This window comes from Nicotiana sylvestris, chromosome 7, assembly GCF_000393655.2.
Source record: "Nicotiana sylvestris chromosome 7, ASM39365v2, whole genome shotgun sequence".
Classification (NCBI taxonomy): Eukaryota; Viridiplantae; Streptophyta; class Magnoliopsida; order Solanales; family Solanaceae; genus Nicotiana; species Nicotiana sylvestris.
Genome location: NC_091063.1, coordinates 96515263 through 96533019, shown reverse-complemented (window position 1 = coordinate 96533019; position 17757 = coordinate 96515263). Strand labels below are relative to the sequence as shown.

Genomic DNA, 17757 nt, shown 5'->3' with positions numbered 1-17757 from the left:
GCTAAGTAAGGGTGGAGCTCAAACAATTCATGGCAGCCACCATATTTATGTTTTCTTCACTAGATAAGTGTTGATGGTTTTGTCATGAGACAGATCTTCTTATCTCTACCTACCTTTTCTCTCTAAGGAATGAATGTTTTCTTCACAAGATGGAAGCCACCATATTTACTAAACAAACTGCATAATACTATAGCAGCATGAAATCGCGATTCTAAGGAAGTACGGTACAATCTTTCTCAAGAATATCATACGGATTTTTTCCTACTTCGATTCGCAGTTACGTGATTTGCCGCAATTGACGTGTGTTATAAGGATTGTCAAAAGAATCAGCTCAGGTATGTTAAGGCTATCCCTTATTTCCGGTTGGCATGATCCATACGATACAAACGAAACGAGCAAATGCACAACTTTCATAAATGACTCTATTCATAGAAGTACTAGAGATGCATATGTTCTTGATTTCTCATGTGTCCTATTGTTCTATCATCTGTTCATGGGTCTCAGAAAATACGTAAATTGATAAAGTTTATTTCATGAAATTAATCAAAGGCATAATGATCTTATGACATACCCAGAAATCTTATTAACTCACTTCGTATGCATTGCATTCAGTTATACATGTACATTGACTCATGACCAGATGGCGTTATATATGCGTATATATATGTAGATATATGTATATGGGGTATGAGGAAAGGTTATGGTGTTATATACGCATCACCACCTAATCAGCTGGTATATGTTGATAATTTTGCCCACAATGGCCGAGATGATATGATGGGATGCCATCAGAGGCTTGATGATGTTATGTACGCATATACTATACGTGGTATGACATTTATACGCAAATGCATGATATTTTAAATATTAAATTATTTACATAGTTATTCAGACTTGCATGTTGAGTCTTTTACTCCATGTTTCTCTCATGATTTTCATTTACTAATGTTCATTCCTTACATACTCGGTACATTATTTGTACTGACATCCCGTTTGCCTGGGGACGTTACGTTTTACGCCTGCAGGTCCCGATAGACAGGTTGAGAGTCCTCCAAATAGGCTATCAGCTCAGCGGAAGGTGTTGGTGTGCTCCATTTGCTCCGGAGTTACTTATTTGGTCAGTATAATTTGGATATGTATTGATTGGTATGGTGGGGCCCTGTCCCGATCTTTGTGGTATTTATCTACTCTTAGAGGCTTGTAGACAGATGTCATGTATATGGAAACTTGTATGGTCTTGTTGGCTTATATTTTGAGTATATAAAGAATTATGACGGCCTTATAGATCCGTACATCATATATATATGTCGGTATATCATGTTGGGTCATCCTATGTCGAGTATTCCATCATACTTTATTCTAATTATCTCATGACAGCCCTTTTGGTTCATTTACCTATGTTAGTATAATACAAAAGATACGTTACGTTGGTACTCGGTTGAGTAAGGTACCGGGTACCCGTTACGGCCGATTGGTTTGGCTCGTCACACTAACATTGAATTTATATAAGACTTCAAAATTCGAGATTATATGTGTCGATACCTTCTCCTGACATTGCAAATTTGGAATAATTCTTTGTGATGTACATAATTTTAATATCATACGGATTCTTTTAATTTTTTATCCGTAAAATATTATTTTGTACAGTTTTAATTTTCTTTATTATTTATTGGTTGGACTTCTAATGGTTCTCATCTTTGAATAGGAATATAAGAAGATTTCGTAGAAAGTAGCAAAAAGAATGACGTACTGAAAAAGGCCAGGAAAGCGAGAAAAGGTTTTAGGTTGGAGACAATGTGTAACTAGAATTATGGGATTGTTAAAAAGGTTTGGAGCAAATATATGGGAGTTATTAATTATCCTAACCATAGTTAGAGCTTTACTTTGATTAATTAAGGGTGTGTTTGGTATGAAGGAAAATGTTTTCGATGAAAAATGTTTTCATGGAAAATGAATGATTTTATTACTTATTTTTTCTTGTTTGGTGAGTGGAAGATCTTCTCCGAAAAATATTTTCTAGTGTTTGGTTAGAGAGTAAAAAAATTTTTAATGCTACTCTCCTCACTCCCCTTCCCCCAAGTCCCCATGTTTCCTTTCTCCTCCCCCCTCCCCCAAGTACTCAACCCCTATTTAAAAAAAAAAAATAACCCAACGTTTTCAGGACTTTATTTTTCTTCAAGAATTTAATTATTCTTTTAAAAATTCATATAAACTCAAATGAACTAATGTGCTGCTTTACTTTTTTACACAAAAGTAATATTAAAATTTGAGGAAAAGGAAAAAAATGAGAAATGGAGAGGAGCTTCATCCGAGCTTGATTATATCACCGCATAAGGTCCATTTACGGGGGAAGCATTCCATAACAGAATTTTTTCCATACTCAAGGTTCGAACCCGAGACCTTTGGTTAAATATGAAGGGTTCTTATCCATCGTACCACAAGCTATGTTGGTTACTCAAATCTTTCATATATTCACTCTTGTGGTCTGGCTCTTCCTCGAACTCGGCGCATAGCAGAAACTTAGTGCACCGGGCTGCCCTTTTTACATATAATTACACTACACCGACGGTATAAATATTTTTGAACTATATTGCCAGTTAAAAGTCAATTGCAAGCTAAGTGACTTCCTATAGATTCATGAACTATGACCTGCAAAAGATGGTAAGGTAACAACCTGTAAAAATACACTAACATTGTGAAAATATATACTTACTTTATTAGTCATCTCTCTGGAATTCAAAGGCGAATACAAAATTTAAATCTTATGGGTTTTGAGAGTTCGAGCAAAAATTCTCAGTTCGGATGAACCATAGCTAATCTTATGCATCCGCCCCTGCTATAGATTAATTTACCAGTTTAGAATGTGGTGGAGTAGTAACTCAACCTATCTATCTATCAGCTGGTATATCGACTTCTACCTAACTAGACTATCAGATCACCAACTCTAACCATCCAAGTCAAAAATCCCCCCCCCCCCCCCAAAAAAGTCAAAACCTCAATCAATAATAGTAAACAAAATTGGACAAATATATATATATAGACACGCATTGCAGCGCAGAAATCTCTGTTATTCTGGTAATAAAACAGCAACAAAAATTCCATGGAGATGAAATTATATCAAACAGCTTCAATTTGTTTGCTGCTGCTGATGATACAGAGTGCTGAGGCTCAAGACAGGAAGTGCATAAAGAAGCTGCTGCCTTGCATGAAATTCCTGAATGGAACAAGAGGGAATCCACCAGATAGTTGTTGCAAACCATTAAAAGATGTGATAAAGAACATGCCTGAATGCTTGTGTCAAATGGTAAGTATCAAAGGCAGCAACGCAGCGGAGAAAGCTGGGATTGACATTAATGCGGCTCAAATGTTGCCTGCTAGATGTGGACAGCCTGTTAATTACATGGGATGTCTCAAGGGTACGTTTCTCTCTCAAACATTCATCGCTTTTTCCTACATTTTTTTTAAAATAAGATAGCTTCCGGTCTAGTTATTAGTGCCATTTTTAACTAATACCGTGGATAAGTGCTACATCCTATTAGCACAAGCTTACTATGGGTAACTTCAAAAGTAGATGCAATTATAACTGACTAGGTTCATTTGAACTCAATACTTTCAAATGGAGTATAAATTTTATGTAAAAATCCACTTAAATTACAATAAATAGTAAATATATATGAACCATAACTTAAAAAATATAATAGAATCAATGGTAGGAATCTTAAAGATTGATCGCGACCCCAACTCTTTTTTTTCTTGCACTTGTCCTCGTCTATGTGCCTCAATTTACTGTCTCGCACTGCTACCAGCCCCCTTTGCATGTGCACCTCTCACGCGAAGCACGAGCTTAGGACGAGCTAGCTTTTCTTCTTCTTTCTCGTTTCTTCATTCTTGTTTTGCTCCAAATCACCCTATTTTCTTCCATTATCATCTGAACTTGTTCTTACACAGATACACACACACACACACACACAAAAAAAAAAAAACTTAATGAGTAAATTCATCTAATATCCATGCAATTTTATCAAATCACAAGAGACTTGGGACGTAAAAACATCCAAAATCATGACTTTTTGCCAACTTTCAAACTCAAAGAGCTTATATCCTAGACTTATCTCTGAGTAACTCTATCTACAAAAGTTCAGAAAAAAATCACCTTATATTTTTTTTTGCCGGGTCTTTGCTAAGATTTGAACCTGTATGATCTCTCATGGCTTTTTTTCCTCTTTTTCGTCCACCTTGGTGCAAACATTTGAATTCCTACAAATCTCACAAAGTAATGGAGTAATACTTTGAGTTTTGGGATATGCACTTGCAAAGAACTCTCTATTGCAAAATTAATTTCTACGGATGAACTTAAACTTAAGAAAAATACAATATATGTAACGCGCCTTGAAACAATTGTTGTTTCATATATTTTCTGCACTAGGCATATCCATATACTTACAAGGAGTTGTCAAGTCTCTATATATGTAAAATATTTTACCCGCTAATAACTTAGAATCTATTTTGTTTTCAGGAGCATCAAGTTCCTCCGGGTACTCGATGAAATCTTCAAGTGTGAAAATGCTATTGGCTGTTGCTTCTCTGTTTTCTGCTCAACTTCTTTAATTTGGACTTCATATAGTACAGACCTCAATTTCTGCTTTTCATGATGAACAATTGACCTCAGTTTATAGTCTCACTCTATTTTAGTTTTTCTTCTTTTTCTCTATTTTGTTAACTAATGAATATTGTTTTTTTTTTTTGTTAAAACTGAATATAAATTTAGTGTCCATCTTCTTTGATTCGTTTCTTTTTACCTACCTACTATATATTGGTGGCTTCATTTCTTATTTTTATTTTGGCATTTGTTTAACCAAAAAATGGGATTTCGGTCAAAGCTTTAATTTAGAAGAACTCGGGTTACTAATAATCAAAAGAATATATGAAAGAGAGTAATTTGGCTAGCAATAATTTAATGAGAAGAAAAACAAGTAAATCGATATATTCAAATAGTTTTTCGTGTCCTTACAATTGATCAGTTATCTCCCTTTTATAGCTATTTGGGAGATATACGTTTTGCCCTTGTCATAATAAGGCTATTATGAGTAATTAAAGACATTGAATGCTACGCTACACAATCATTGTATTTAATACAGATTTTCTAACGTATTCAGTATTTAATGCTCACTAAATACTGTATATGTACTCTCATCTATTGTCAGATTCATTTCCCTTGATTCCTGGACCTAAATGACTTAAATAGGTACAGGCGCTGAGTCCTTTAAATATCTGTCCGTGCCTCTTCCTTTGCCTTTGCTCGTATCTGTTGCAACTCGTGTCTCTTTTCCAGCTGTAACTCTTTGACTAGTCTACATGTCTTGACACGTCATCTTTATTCCACTTTAATATGTAAACTCATTTTTCCCAATACAGATAGTCCCCCCACTTGCCATTTATTCATCAATTGAATATTTGGGAAGTGGATTTCATTAAAATGAAAATTTTTGTCACCATTAACGCTAAGACAAAATTGACGCTTCAATTGTCACTTCTATTTAATGTTCTTCACACGTGTCACCTTTTTATTAGTTCTGCAATTTTGCAGCCTTTTTTAAGGCTTTTTCATGGTTACACTATTCACGAAGCGTCAGTTATCATTATTATGGTACTTCCATCATTACACTTTTTCCTTCGGCAGTCGTTTATCAGTATAAATATAACTTCTTTCTTTGTCTTTTCCTCATAAAGTTTACTAAATATCCAATCTCTCAAATCCGTGTTTGCTTTTTCATCGTATCATCCTTCTTCATCATGTCTTCTTCAAATTCTAACCCTAGAAGGGTTCTCATAGTTGATACCTTCCTTAATGCCTCCATTAGAAGTAGTAGGGTAGGTAGGCTTCATAATTTAGGATCTGTTTGCGGTTCTTCCACTCCTTTACCTAGTTCTGGCCCTTCTTCTAGAACTAGGGGTTCACTTTCAAAAAGATCTTCTTCAAGAGGTAAAGAACCTTCTGAACCTCTTCGTGAGCCTACAGTAGAGGAGATAGTTCCTATGGAACTATCTTTTTGTCATGACAGAGAATCTCTTAGGAACCATGTCTCTGGTTTAGATTGTGCTGATATTTATCCCACTCAAATTACAGAAGGTTTGATTTCTGTAGTTCGTAGAGACTGTTATTGGAGTAGTGATTTTTCTATTATTATCCCTAGTCCAAATCAAAGAATCACCTCTTACATAACCGGGTTTTATTTTGTTTATACATACCCTTTCACCTTAGGGTTTAGACCATCTATTGACCCTGTTATTCTTGAGTTCTGTCGTTTCTTCGATGTTTGTTTGGGTCAAATTGGCCCAATCATATGGAGGGTTGTTGCTTGTTTGAGGCATTTGACCAACACAGCTAGTGTTCCCATTACTTTCCCTCATTTGATTCACCTTTACTCCCCTAGACTCTTCCGTAAAGGTGTTTTCACACTAGTAGCCAGGAGTAAGAGAGTTTTGGTAAGCCCTGAGGATGACAAAGACCGTGGCTGGTATGCCAGGTTTGTTGCTGCCCCCACTGTTGGTTTAGTGGGTGATGATAATGTTCCCTTCCTTGAGAAGTGGAATTTTGCACGTAAGTCTTTTTAACTTTCTCGTACCTTTTTTCTTCAAGTTTGTCAACTTTTCTAATTTTACTTTTTTTAGCAACCATGGGAGTTGTGGAAGACATTCCCAATTTCCGTGATTGGGTAGACACGTTATTGAGGACCGCACCAATGGATGGTAGGTCTTGGAAGACACTTTCTAACCGTTTTGGTTGGAAAGTAAAAACTCATGGTAAGAGTTTTATTTTATTTCATTTTTTTTGTGTATATATTTTTTTATTGCACTAATTTCAATCCATCTTTTTATCAGGATTTGCTATTCGTGGAGTCACTGCCGAGGCAGTCACGGCTTCCCGTATCTCTTTGGAAAGGGCTCAAGAAATAATCTTGGGTTCTTCTGCAAAAAGAAAAGTCGTTGCTGTTGAGGAACAAGACTCTGAAGAGGAGGAAGATGGGGGCTCTTTGGTGACAAGGCCACGAGCTCGAAGATGCATAATTTCTGATGATGAAGCAGAGGTATCCCCCCGTCGTTCTGTTCCTTTTACCGAGTCTGCTGAGACTCCGGTATTGATTCTTGATGATGACGTTGCTCCCGCTGCTGCTCATGACTCTGTTGAGCAGCTTTTTATTAGCGGGTTTGTAGTGAAAGCTTAGGCCCTGTTTTAGATGAAGTACCCTTGGCTTTTTTTTCGACACCCGTGTCTGTAACTCATTCTTTGTCAGTCTCGATTGTTTCTGTTCCTCCCCAGACTATTTTTACCACTTTTTCTGTTCCTCCTTCGACAATTCCTCCTCCAAACATTCATCGCACTGAAGTTGGCTCCTCAAGTAGGAGTGCTGCTATGAGGCGAGTAGTCATTGAAGTCCCTGTTGAGGGCAGTCTCTTAAGCAAATCAGGTCAGGCGGATGTATGGCTAGAGCCTTTAATTGGCCCAATTGAGAAAGCTAAGCTAGAGAGCCATAGTTCCTTGACCTTGATGAACGATATTATGCACGCCACTTTGAAGGTATTCCCCTTCTCTTTTTTCTTTTACTTTGTAATTTTTCTATCTTTGAGGATTCTTATTTCCTTTTTCCCTTTTTAGGCCAACCTTATCGGCACAAAGATGATGAAAAGAGTTGCCTACTCAGATCAATTAGTGCGTGATTCTCAGTTAGAGGCGTGCAATTGGAGGGAACAGAGTGAGAGCTTGCAAATTGATGTGGAGTATTTAGAGGAGAGTAAGAGTACCTTGGAGCAGCAGGTACGGGCTTTGACTTCGGAGTTGGCGGTTGAAAAGGCTTCCTCAAGCCAAGAAGATAAAGAAAAAACTCTCCTTGAAACTTCCTTCTCAAAGCAGTTGTCCAAGGCTAGTGAGGAAATCAGAAAGTTGAAGGCTCTTTTGAGTAAAAAAGAAGCTTACGCTGGGGAGCTCGTACAAAATTTGACTCAGGAACAAGAAGACCTTCGAGCTTCTTTTGATAAGGTGCATGCTTTAGAAAGCTCTCATGCCTCTCTCCAGACTTCTTACACATCTGCCTTGGCTGAAAATGAGAAGTTAAAGAACGTGATTGCTGACTGGGAAAGGGATTATGAGATCCTTGAAGATAAATCTGATATTGAAGTAAGTTGGGCGTTTTTGAATTCACGCCATGATACCCTAATTGAAACTGGCCAAGAAAATTTCAATTTGGAATCTGAGTTGGCTAAAATCAATGAAACTATTGAGAAAGCTCAGTAAACTCAAGGTTTTCCTTCTCTCGTGGCCGAAGCTTCCGTGAATGTTGAAGTCGATACGGGTATCCCAACTATTTCAAGCCCAGTCAAGCCTATTGCTACAAGTCAAGCTGAGCCCGCAACTGTTGATACTCCTGGCCAAGTTGAGCCCGTTGCTGTTGATGCTCCTGCTTTAGTACCTTCAACTTCTCAGTGACCAGCTTTAGTTGTTTGAATATCTTTGTTTTTGTTTTATTTGGAAACTTGTGATCAAACCCTTGGTTTCATTTGGGGGTTTATTTTGGATATGCAAGTCCCCAGACCCTTTCATGGGGCAATTTGTATAAACAATTCGTAGCTTTACAACTAAGTACATACTTAGTCTTAAGTTTTTTTTTAAAATATTAAGAAGTTTTCTTGTTATTATCTTGAACTTCTATTTACTTTATTCTTGCCTTTATTTCTAAGGACTTACAGAATAATTTGCATTTTTATTCTTCAAAAATGCTTTTGTTAATCTTATGACTAATTAATTTAAACATAAGTTTTATAAAAGAGGGCCCTTTTATTTCGACACTTAATGAAGAAGACGTCTCAACTTCATAATGGTGTTTAACATACGATAAAAGAAATAGGAACACACATGTTTCTTTGAAATAACTTTGACAAGTTTTTATTTAAACCTTGTCTAGTTTTGAATAACACTTTACAAGTATTTGAATTACATCTATAACTTTCTCGTAAGTGTTTTTATTGTAACAGATTTAAAAAAAGTAAAAATAATAAACACGAGGTTTTTATTTATAACTCGTTTCAGTACGTAGCATTTACCCTAACTATAGTAAGGTTTTATTTGGCCTTAGTTCATGACTTCGTGACTTTTACTCTGCACTTGACTTCTTTGCCTTCTTTATACAAATGCTTGTGTATATTATGTAGTCCCCCAAGTGTTTGAGTGTTGAAGTATGAATCTTCGAGCACTTGATTATTCCTCTCATTTGGTCCTTTCCCTGAAAAAGGAAAAATATACGGGACTCGGAGGTGCGATTATAGATGAAGACTGCTTAACCCGTTTTGAATTTCTATCAGAATATTTGTAGCCCTGGACCGGGAAGTTTAATGTATTCCACGTGCCTTGCAGGTCATGGCTCATCATTTAGTACGGGCTAGCTTTTTGCCTATCATCTAAAATCGTTAGTAAAATTTTAACAATTCAAAAATAGAATTTTAAAACATAGATACCTGACCGTGGGTATTCCTTAGAAGTAGTATCTCTTCAAATGAATAACATTCCAATGTGAAGGTAGTATTTTGTCATCCATTGTTTCCAGTTCATATGCTCCTTTACCTGCAATATCATGAATTCAATAGGGTCCCTCCCATGTTGGACTTAATTTACCCGCATTAGCTGCCTTCGTAGATTGGAAAACCTTTTTGAGCACGAAGTCCCCAATTTTGAAGAATCTGAGGCGTGTTCTTCAGTTGTAGTACCATTCTATGACTTGCTTCTGTGTTGCCTTTCTTATTAATGCAGCTTCCCGTCTTCCTTCAAGTAAATCAAGATTTACACGCATTTCTTCGTCATTAGACTCTTCTGTTGCCTGCGTAAACCTCAAACTTGGCTCTCCTATCTCAACGGGAATTAAAGCTTCTGCTTCATAAACCAACGAAAATGGTGTTTCTCCTGTGCTTGTTTTTGTGGTTGTGTGATATGCCCATAAAACACCAGGTAACACTTCTGGCCAATTACCTTTTGATTCGTTAAAACGCTTCTTCAAATTGTTGTTAATGACTTTATTTGTTGATTATTCTTGCCCATTACCCACCAGATGATAAGGCGTAGACGTAATCCTTTTAATCTGCCAACTTTGAAAGAATTCCATGATTTGAGCTTCTACAAACTGAGGGCCATTATCGCACACGATCTCTTTTGGTACACCGAATCGGCATATGATATTACGTCAAATGAAATCTTTCACTTCCTTTTTTCGCACCTGTTTGAATGCTCCTGCCTCTACCCATTTAGTAAAATAATCAGTGAGTACGAGCAAAACTTTTACCTGTCCTTTTGCTTGTGGTAATGGACCCACGATATCCATTCCCTATTTTATAAATGGCCACGGTGCAATGACCAGATGTAGTAACTCCGCAGGTCTATGCATATTGTTACTGTACCTTTGACATTTATCGCATTTAGCTACGAAACTCTCTGCTTTTTCGTCCATTTTAGGCCAATAATACCATGCCCTAATTAGGGTTCTTACCAATGATCTTCCTCCTACGTAATTCCCACAATGCCCCTCGTGTATTTCCCTCATTACGTACTCCGTTTGAGAAGGTCCAAGTCATCTTGCTAAGGAACCACCAAACATTTTTCAATAAAGATTGCCTTGCTTTAAGCAGTATCGAGCAGCCTTTTTTCGAAGAGCATGAGCTTTTTTCTTATCACCAGGGATGGTACCATACTGCAAAAAAGCAACAATCTCATTCCTCCAATCCCAAGTTAAGTTATTAAAATTTACCTTATTCTTATCGGGGTCGAGAACTGAATGAAACAAATGAATAACTGAAGCGTTTGCATCACTTTCCACGTCAGCCGCAGATGCGAGATTAGCTAGGGTGTCTACTTCAACATTTTCGTCCCTTGGTATTTGTGTAACTTTCCAATTTTGAAATTGTATTATCAAATCCCGTACCTTTTCCAAGTACTGTTGCATCCTTGCTTCCCTGGTTGTATAAGTCCCCAGCATTTGATTAACTACGAATTGTGAATCACTCTTGATTATAATCTGATTTATGCCAAGTTCTTGTGTCAGTTCTAAACCTGCAATCATAGCCTCATATTCTGCCTCATTGTTAGTTATAGAATGACATTTGATAGCTTGTCGAATGGTTTCACCCGTAGGTGGTACCAATACGATCCCTAAACCTGCACCTTTTACGTTAGATGAACCATCAGTGAATAAAGTCCAAGTTCCTGAGTTAGATCCATTGAACACCTGTAATTCTTTATTTGCTTCTAACTGCATCCCTTGGCTAAAATCAGCCACGAAATCAGCTAACACTTGAGATTTTATAGCAGTTCTAGGTTGGTATGTGATTTCGTATTCACTTAATTTTGTAGCCCACTTAGCCAATCTATTTGATAACTCATGCTTATGCAATATATTACGTAAGGGATAAGCAGTTACTACAACAGTAGGGTGACACTGAAAGTAAGGTCTTAATTTCCTAGATGCCATGATTAATGCAAGTGCAAGCTTTTCCAATTGAGGATATCGTGTCTCTGCATCTAACAAAAATTTACTAACATAATAGATCGGAGATTGTTTAACTTGGTCTTCTCGGACTAAAATAGCACTTACCGCTACTTCATAAATAGCAAGGTAAATGAGAAGTCTTTCCTCAGCCTTTGGTTTTGCCAGCAATGGTGGATTTGATAAGTACGTTTTCAAATTTCTGAGCGCCTGCTGGCATTCCTCATTCCATTCGAAATGAGCCTGCTTTTTAAGAGCTGAAAAGAATTTAAAGCACTTTTCTGATGATTTGGAAATGAATCTTCCCAAGGCTGCAATTCTTCCTGTTAATCTCTGAACTTCTTTTTTACTTGTAAGCATATCAAGAATTTCTTCAATGGCCTTAATCTGTGTGGGATTCACTTCAATACCACGGTTAGAAACAAGAAACCCTAAAAACTTACCTGATGCAACACCAAATGCACATTTCTCGGGATTTAACTTTATATTAAATTTGCGCAGAATTTGAAAAGTATCATACAGGTGTGATATGTGATCTCTCAAATGCTGAGTTTTAATGAGCATATCATCTATATAAACCTCTGTAGTTTTTCCCAAATGTTCTTGAAAAATTTTAGTAACCAGCCTCTGATATGTTACACCAGCATTTTTTAGACCAAAAGGCATTACTTTATAACAGTAAGTCCCTATGTTTGTTATAAATAAAGTTTTTTCTTCATCTCCCAGATCCATTTTGATCTGATTATAACCTGAATATACATCTAAAAAGCTTAATAGTTCATGCCCTGCAGTTGCATCAATCAGCTGATCTATATGTGGTAGGGGAAATGAATCTATAGGGCAAGCTTTATTAAGGTCTGTGTAATCTACACAAACTCGCCACTTACCGTTCTTCTTTGTAACTATGACGGTATTGGCTAACCAATTAGGATATTTTACCTCGCGGATGGATCCAATCTTTAGCAATTTTTGAACCTCTTCTTGAATCACCTGATTCTTGAAAGTTCCTTGCTTTCTTTTCTTTTGCTTGACAAGAGGGTATGATGGGTCTTCATTTAATTTGTGAGTCATCACCTTCGGTGGTATCCCTGTCATGTCAGAGTGGGACCAAGCAAAATAATATACATTAATTTTTAAAAGTTCAATTAACTTACCTCTCATGCCTTGGCTAAGATTGGCCCCTACGTAGACTTTCTTATCAGGCCATTGAGTGAATAACACAACAGGCTCCAATTCCTCAATTGTTGTTTTGATATTTTCGTTTTCTTCTGGTTCTTGAATGGTGTAAGGCCTTGAATCCACATTTGTTCGTCCCTGTTCAGTTGAGGTTTATGTTGTGGTGCCCTCAACTATCTTCTGTGATTGCTATTTTTCTTCATTTTTCATACTTGAATCTGCTACAGAATTGATGCTCCTGGATGTATGTTGATCTCCACGAATTTGACATACTCCCCAAGGTGATGGAAATTTAATGACTTGATGCAAGGTTGAAGGAACAACATTCATTTCATGGATCCATGGTCTCCCAAGGATCATATTGTAAGCCATCTCCATATCTACTACTTGAAACTTTGTATCTTTGACAACTCCTTCTACGAATGTGGTAAGTGTTACCTCTCCTTTATTCACAATACTAGAATTGTCAAATCCAGATAGAGTATGCGCCTTTGGTATTATTCTATCTTCTACTTGCATCTCACGTAATACTCTTAGCAAAATAATGTTCACGAAACTACCTGGATCAGTCAAAACTCGTTTTACATTAGTATCATGTACAATTAGAGATATTACCAGTGCATCGTTATGAGGGGTTAATACGCCATCTGCATCATCAAATGTAATGCTTTCTTCCTCTATGACATGCCGCACCCGTTTCCCTTGGGTGATTGTAACTTTGGAAATTTTGTTAGCTGCAGTGTATGATATGTCATTGATGTTTTCACCTCCGCTTATAACGTTGATGGTTCTTTTGGGAGACGGTGGCTTCGGGGGCTCCTGCATGTTCTTCATGTAAGCTTGCTTACCTTTCTTACTGAACAACTCAGTGAGATATCCTTGTTTTAATAAATGATCAACTTCACTTTGTAAAAACATACAATCTGCCGTTTTATGCCCATGGTCATTATGAAACTCGCACCAATGATCAGGGTTGCACCTGTTTGGATTCGATCTCATCTCTTTTGGCCATCGTACCTTATCTCTCATGATTCTCAAAACAACTACGAGCTCGGAAGTGCTCACGTTGAAACTATAACCGCCAAATCTCGCCTTCAAATTTCTATCATCATCTCGTGACTCATAGGTATTTCGATCGTTTCCAAATCTTGATAAAGAACCTGACTCTCTATTCCTTGATCTGTAATCATACCTTTGATTGTCCTGCTTTGATCGTGAGTCTTTTCCCGCAGGTCCCATGTATGGCTCGTACCTGTTTTTACCGGATCTTTTTTCGGTCTCCGCACGTCTCGAACTTACCTTTTCTTCTTTTTGAAGTCGTGGAACAGTATCTTCTTCTATCCTCGGCTTCATGCTATACCTGTTGTAAACATCATTCCACGTTGTAGCTGGGAATTCACGAAGGCTTTCTTTGAGTCGCCTCATAGCTTCTTAGCTTTTTTCATTAAAATTGCTCATGAAAGCTATAGCTACCCAATTATCTGGTACACGTGGTAATGTCATTCTTTCACGTTGGAATCTGTCCGCGAACTCTCTAAGCAATTCTCAGTCCCCTTGCTTGATCTTGAAAATATCTTCCATTCTTTTTTCGGCTTTTTGAGCTCCCGAGTGTGCTTTGATGAAAGAATTTGCAAGCTTAGCAAAAGAATTTATAGAATTTTTGGGTAAAAGAGAATATCATGTTAATGTTCCCTTGGTGAGTGTTTCACCGAATTTTTTGACTAATACTGATTCAATCTCCTGCTTAGTCAAATCGTTGCCTTTTATGCCTGTTGTGAATGCAGTCACGTGGTCTCGTGGGTCTGTTGTTCCATCATATTTTGGAATATCAGGCATTTTGAATTTCTTTGGAATTGGGAGGGGAGCAGCACTTGGCTTCCAGGGTTGCTGTGAATATTTATCCATATCTACACATTTGATTACGGGCGACACCCCGAGTATTTGCTCTATGCGGTCACTTTGCTCCTTGAGCTGTTTCTGCAATATTAGTACTAAATTTTGTAAATCAGAATTGATTAAATTACTTGGTTCTCTCTCCTGTGGTTCACTGGGAGTTCCACCGCTACCTGAGTTAACAAGCCCGGAACGAGGGTTCTCCAAAGTATTGTTATTTGGAGTGGGTGTGGGTGTTGCAACAGGTAACTGGTTAACAAATGTCTCAAAAGCTTTATTGACCTGTGCAACAATTAGTTTTTGCAAAGCTTCATTGATAGTCTCAGCATTTTCAAATTGAGCGTGTCTATTCGTATGAGACCCCTCAGGAGTTCCCTCACGAGACCGCCGAGGAGAATCTCGTGGAGAAGAGACCAGGGTGTTAGTATTCTGTGGATCACCCTGATGCTGTTGGTTTTCTCGGTTTCCTTGAATGTCATCATTGTTGTTCGACATGGTTGATGCAACAAGAGAAGTTAAGCTAAAAGAGAATAGATTATCAGATTCCCGGCAACGGAACCAATTTGTTTAACCAAAAAATGGGATTTCGGTCAAAGCTTTAATTTAGAAGAACTCGGGTTACTAATAATCAAAATAATATATGAAATAAAGTAATTTGGCTAGCAATAATTTATTCAGAAGAAAAACAAGTAAATCGATATATTCAAATAATTTTTCGTGTCCTTACAGTTGATCAGTTATCTCCCTTTTATAGCTATTTGGGAGATATGCGTTTTGCCCTTGTCATAATAAGGCTATTATGAGTAATTAAAGACATTGAATGCTACGTTACACAATCATTGTATTTAATACAGATTTTCTAACGTATTCAGTATTTAATGCTCACTAAATACTGTATATGTACGCTCATATATTGTCAGATTCATTCCCCTTGATTCCTGGACCTAAATGACTTAAATAGGTACGGGCGTCGAGTCCTTTGAATATCTGCACGTGCCTCTTCTTTTGCCTTTGCTCGTATCTGTTACAACTCGTATCTCTTTGCCAGCTGTTACTCTTTGACTATTTTACATGTCTTGACACGTCATCTTTATTCCACTTTAATATGTAAACTCAATTTTTCTCAATACAGCATTATGTAAGCAAAACTTTAATGACAAACGTCTCCTATCCATACCTAACTCAACATATCAGGGGCTTTGTTTGAAAAAATTTCAAAAAGTTAATAAGTTTGACGATTTACTTAATTAATTGGCAAATTGCCTATTGAATAAGGAGGTTAATGGCTTTTTAATTATATTAATTATTTATTTATTTTTGTGTTCCTAATTTCCCACATGGAAATGGATGTGGTCAAGGATATACGTAGGTTTACCCTATTGCAAGTCTGTAGGGGGATTATTTCGACTGCTAGATTAAATAAATAGAGATAAAGAAGAAGGAAAAGAATGCTTCCATTGTCCCAAAATGTTTGTCATGTTGTTCCATAAGAGTTATTTTAAGTAAATTTTGACCACATCTTGAAATATATATTCTTGCACTATTATGATATGAGTAAAATTTGCAACTTATATCAATTTTTAAGTAGTTTATATGAATGCTCAATTCTAATTAGTTAATCATGACAATTGAAAGGTGTCGAACAAATTGAGACGAAAAGAAAATGAATAATCACCTCTATATATGGATATCTTTCGTTCATTTAAGTTGGACTTTGAAGTTTGTTGTTTGACAATAACAATATTTCAAATTTCTCTCTAGCCAATGAACACCACCACCACCTCTCCACCACCGGAACCACCAGACATAAGTTTGATGCACCTTGACCCACCACCCAATCCATCCACGGACCAACATACTGCTGCACCATCACCACTTACCTTTGCCCAAACTTTGCTCAGCAGCAACCAATTCACTTCCTACCCCAACACATGCCAATAAACACATTCCCATATTGACTTGACCGACGAAACAATAACAAATGAACTCCACAGAGACACCTTCATACCACTCACCTCCACCGATAAATCATGCGTATACTTGTGTTGGAAGTATTCTGTAGTGTCTGGCAGGAAAGTGGGGCACCAAACACTACGCACAAAACTCACAGCTCTATGGAAACCCACAAAAGAACTACCTCTAATTGACCTATGGTGTGATTTCTATCTAGTGAAGTTCCAAAAGGAAGAAAATATATTCACTGCCCTCCATAATAGACCTTGGTTCGTACTTAATCACCTTCTCTCCGTCCTCAAATGGGAACCTAAATTTATAGCTTCTAACACATAACTCACATACACGACCATTTGGTTAAGACTACATGAACTACCTACGGAGTTCTACGATTTCGAAATGCTTCAACGTGTCGGGGAGAAAATTGGATCCCTACTCAAAGTTGACACCTGCATGTCGACAACTACACGAGGTCGATATGCAAGAATATGTATCGAAGTTCCGCTAGAAATACCTCTTAAAATACATGTCTATATTGGATCCCACAAGCAACAACTAGTCTATGAAGGGTTCAATATGCTATGTACATTATGTGGTAGACTTGGCCACACAAAAAATCTATGTTCCTCACCATCAACTCTTATGTCACCCACAACCACTACTATGTACACCCTATTACCAAATAAACCTTCAACATCAAACACTTCCAGTAACACCACACAGGATCCACACGCACAATCCACTCTGGAAAATAACGATTGGAAAACAGTCATTTTCCCCTCCAAAAACCGTTCAAGAGCAAAATCACCAATCACAACCAACGTCCAATCATACAACTCTAACACTGGAGGCGCGGGACCCACATGTATGTTTACTAACCCTAATATTACACATGTGTCTCAACACATGCCCCTTAAGAAATCCCTAATTAGTACTACCTCCTCTAATCACCCAAATGTTTTTAATGAAACCACTTTAAAATTTCTTAATATTCCTGAGCCAATGGACCAAACCGGCACTACTACCGGCCCAAGTATTGGAGCCCATGAGCATAACAACAAAACACTAAGCCCACACTCCAATTCTCACCACTCCCTCCACTCATCTAATCATGCTGCTAACTCACATATTACCCCACACACAGAGCACAAGATAATGCCACGTGGCACAAGAGTACATAACGACTGCCGCCAAGGACATATGCAAATAT

The 17757-nt window shown here is 37.4% G+C and overlaps 2 protein-coding genes across 2 annotated transcripts; both read left to right on the top strand.

The window, feature by feature from the left end:
- The first annotated feature begins 3061 nt into the window (after window positions 1–3061).
- LOC104219539 (non-specific lipid transfer protein GPI-anchored 30-like) lies at window positions 3062–4694 on the top strand. Its single transcript, XM_009770233.2, has 2 exons — window positions 3062–3416; window positions 4517–4694. The coding sequence occupies exons 1-2, from the start codon at window positions 3101–3103 to the stop codon at window positions 4606–4608; spliced, it is 408 nt and encodes a 135-aa protein (XP_009768535.1). The 5' UTR covers window positions 3062–3100; the 3' UTR covers window positions 4609–4694.
- Window positions 4695–4837: 143 nt separating this feature from the next.
- On the top strand, window positions 4838–8612 carry LOC104219538 (uncharacterized). The gene is made up of 4 exons (XM_009770232.2): window positions 4838–6601; window positions 6673–6804; window positions 6883–7579; window positions 7658–8612. Exons 1-3 carry the CDS (start codon window positions 5794–5796, stop codon window positions 7224–7226), a joined length of 1284 nt encoding a protein of 427 aa, XP_009768534.1. The 5' UTR covers window positions 4838–5793; the 3' UTR covers window positions 7227–7579; window positions 7658–8612.
- Window positions 8613–17757: the final 9145 nt, after the last annotated feature.

Excerpts from the sequence above, each read along its gene's own strand:
- LOC104219539 (XM_009770233.2), top strand. The coding sequence starts at position 3,101 with ATGGAGATGAAATTATATCAAACAGCTTCAATTTGTTTGCTGCTGCTG. Across the intron at positions 3,417-4,516 it reads TTACATGGGATGTCTCAAGG|GAGCATCAAGTTCCTCCGGG; the intron begins GTACGTTTCTCT and ends TTTTGTTTTCAG.
- LOC104219538 (XM_009770232.2), top strand. The coding sequence starts at position 5,794 with ATGTCTTCTTCAAATTCTAACCCTAGAAGGGTTCTCATAGTTGATACC. Across the intron at positions 6,602-6,672 it reads TGAGAAGTGGAATTTTGCAC|CAACCATGGGAGTTGTGGAA; the intron begins GTAAGTCTTTTT and ends TACTTTTTTTAG. Across the intron at positions 6,805-6,882 it reads TTGGAAAGTAAAAACTCATG|GATTTGCTATTCGTGGAGTC; the intron begins GTAAGAGTTTTA and ends TCTTTTTATCAG.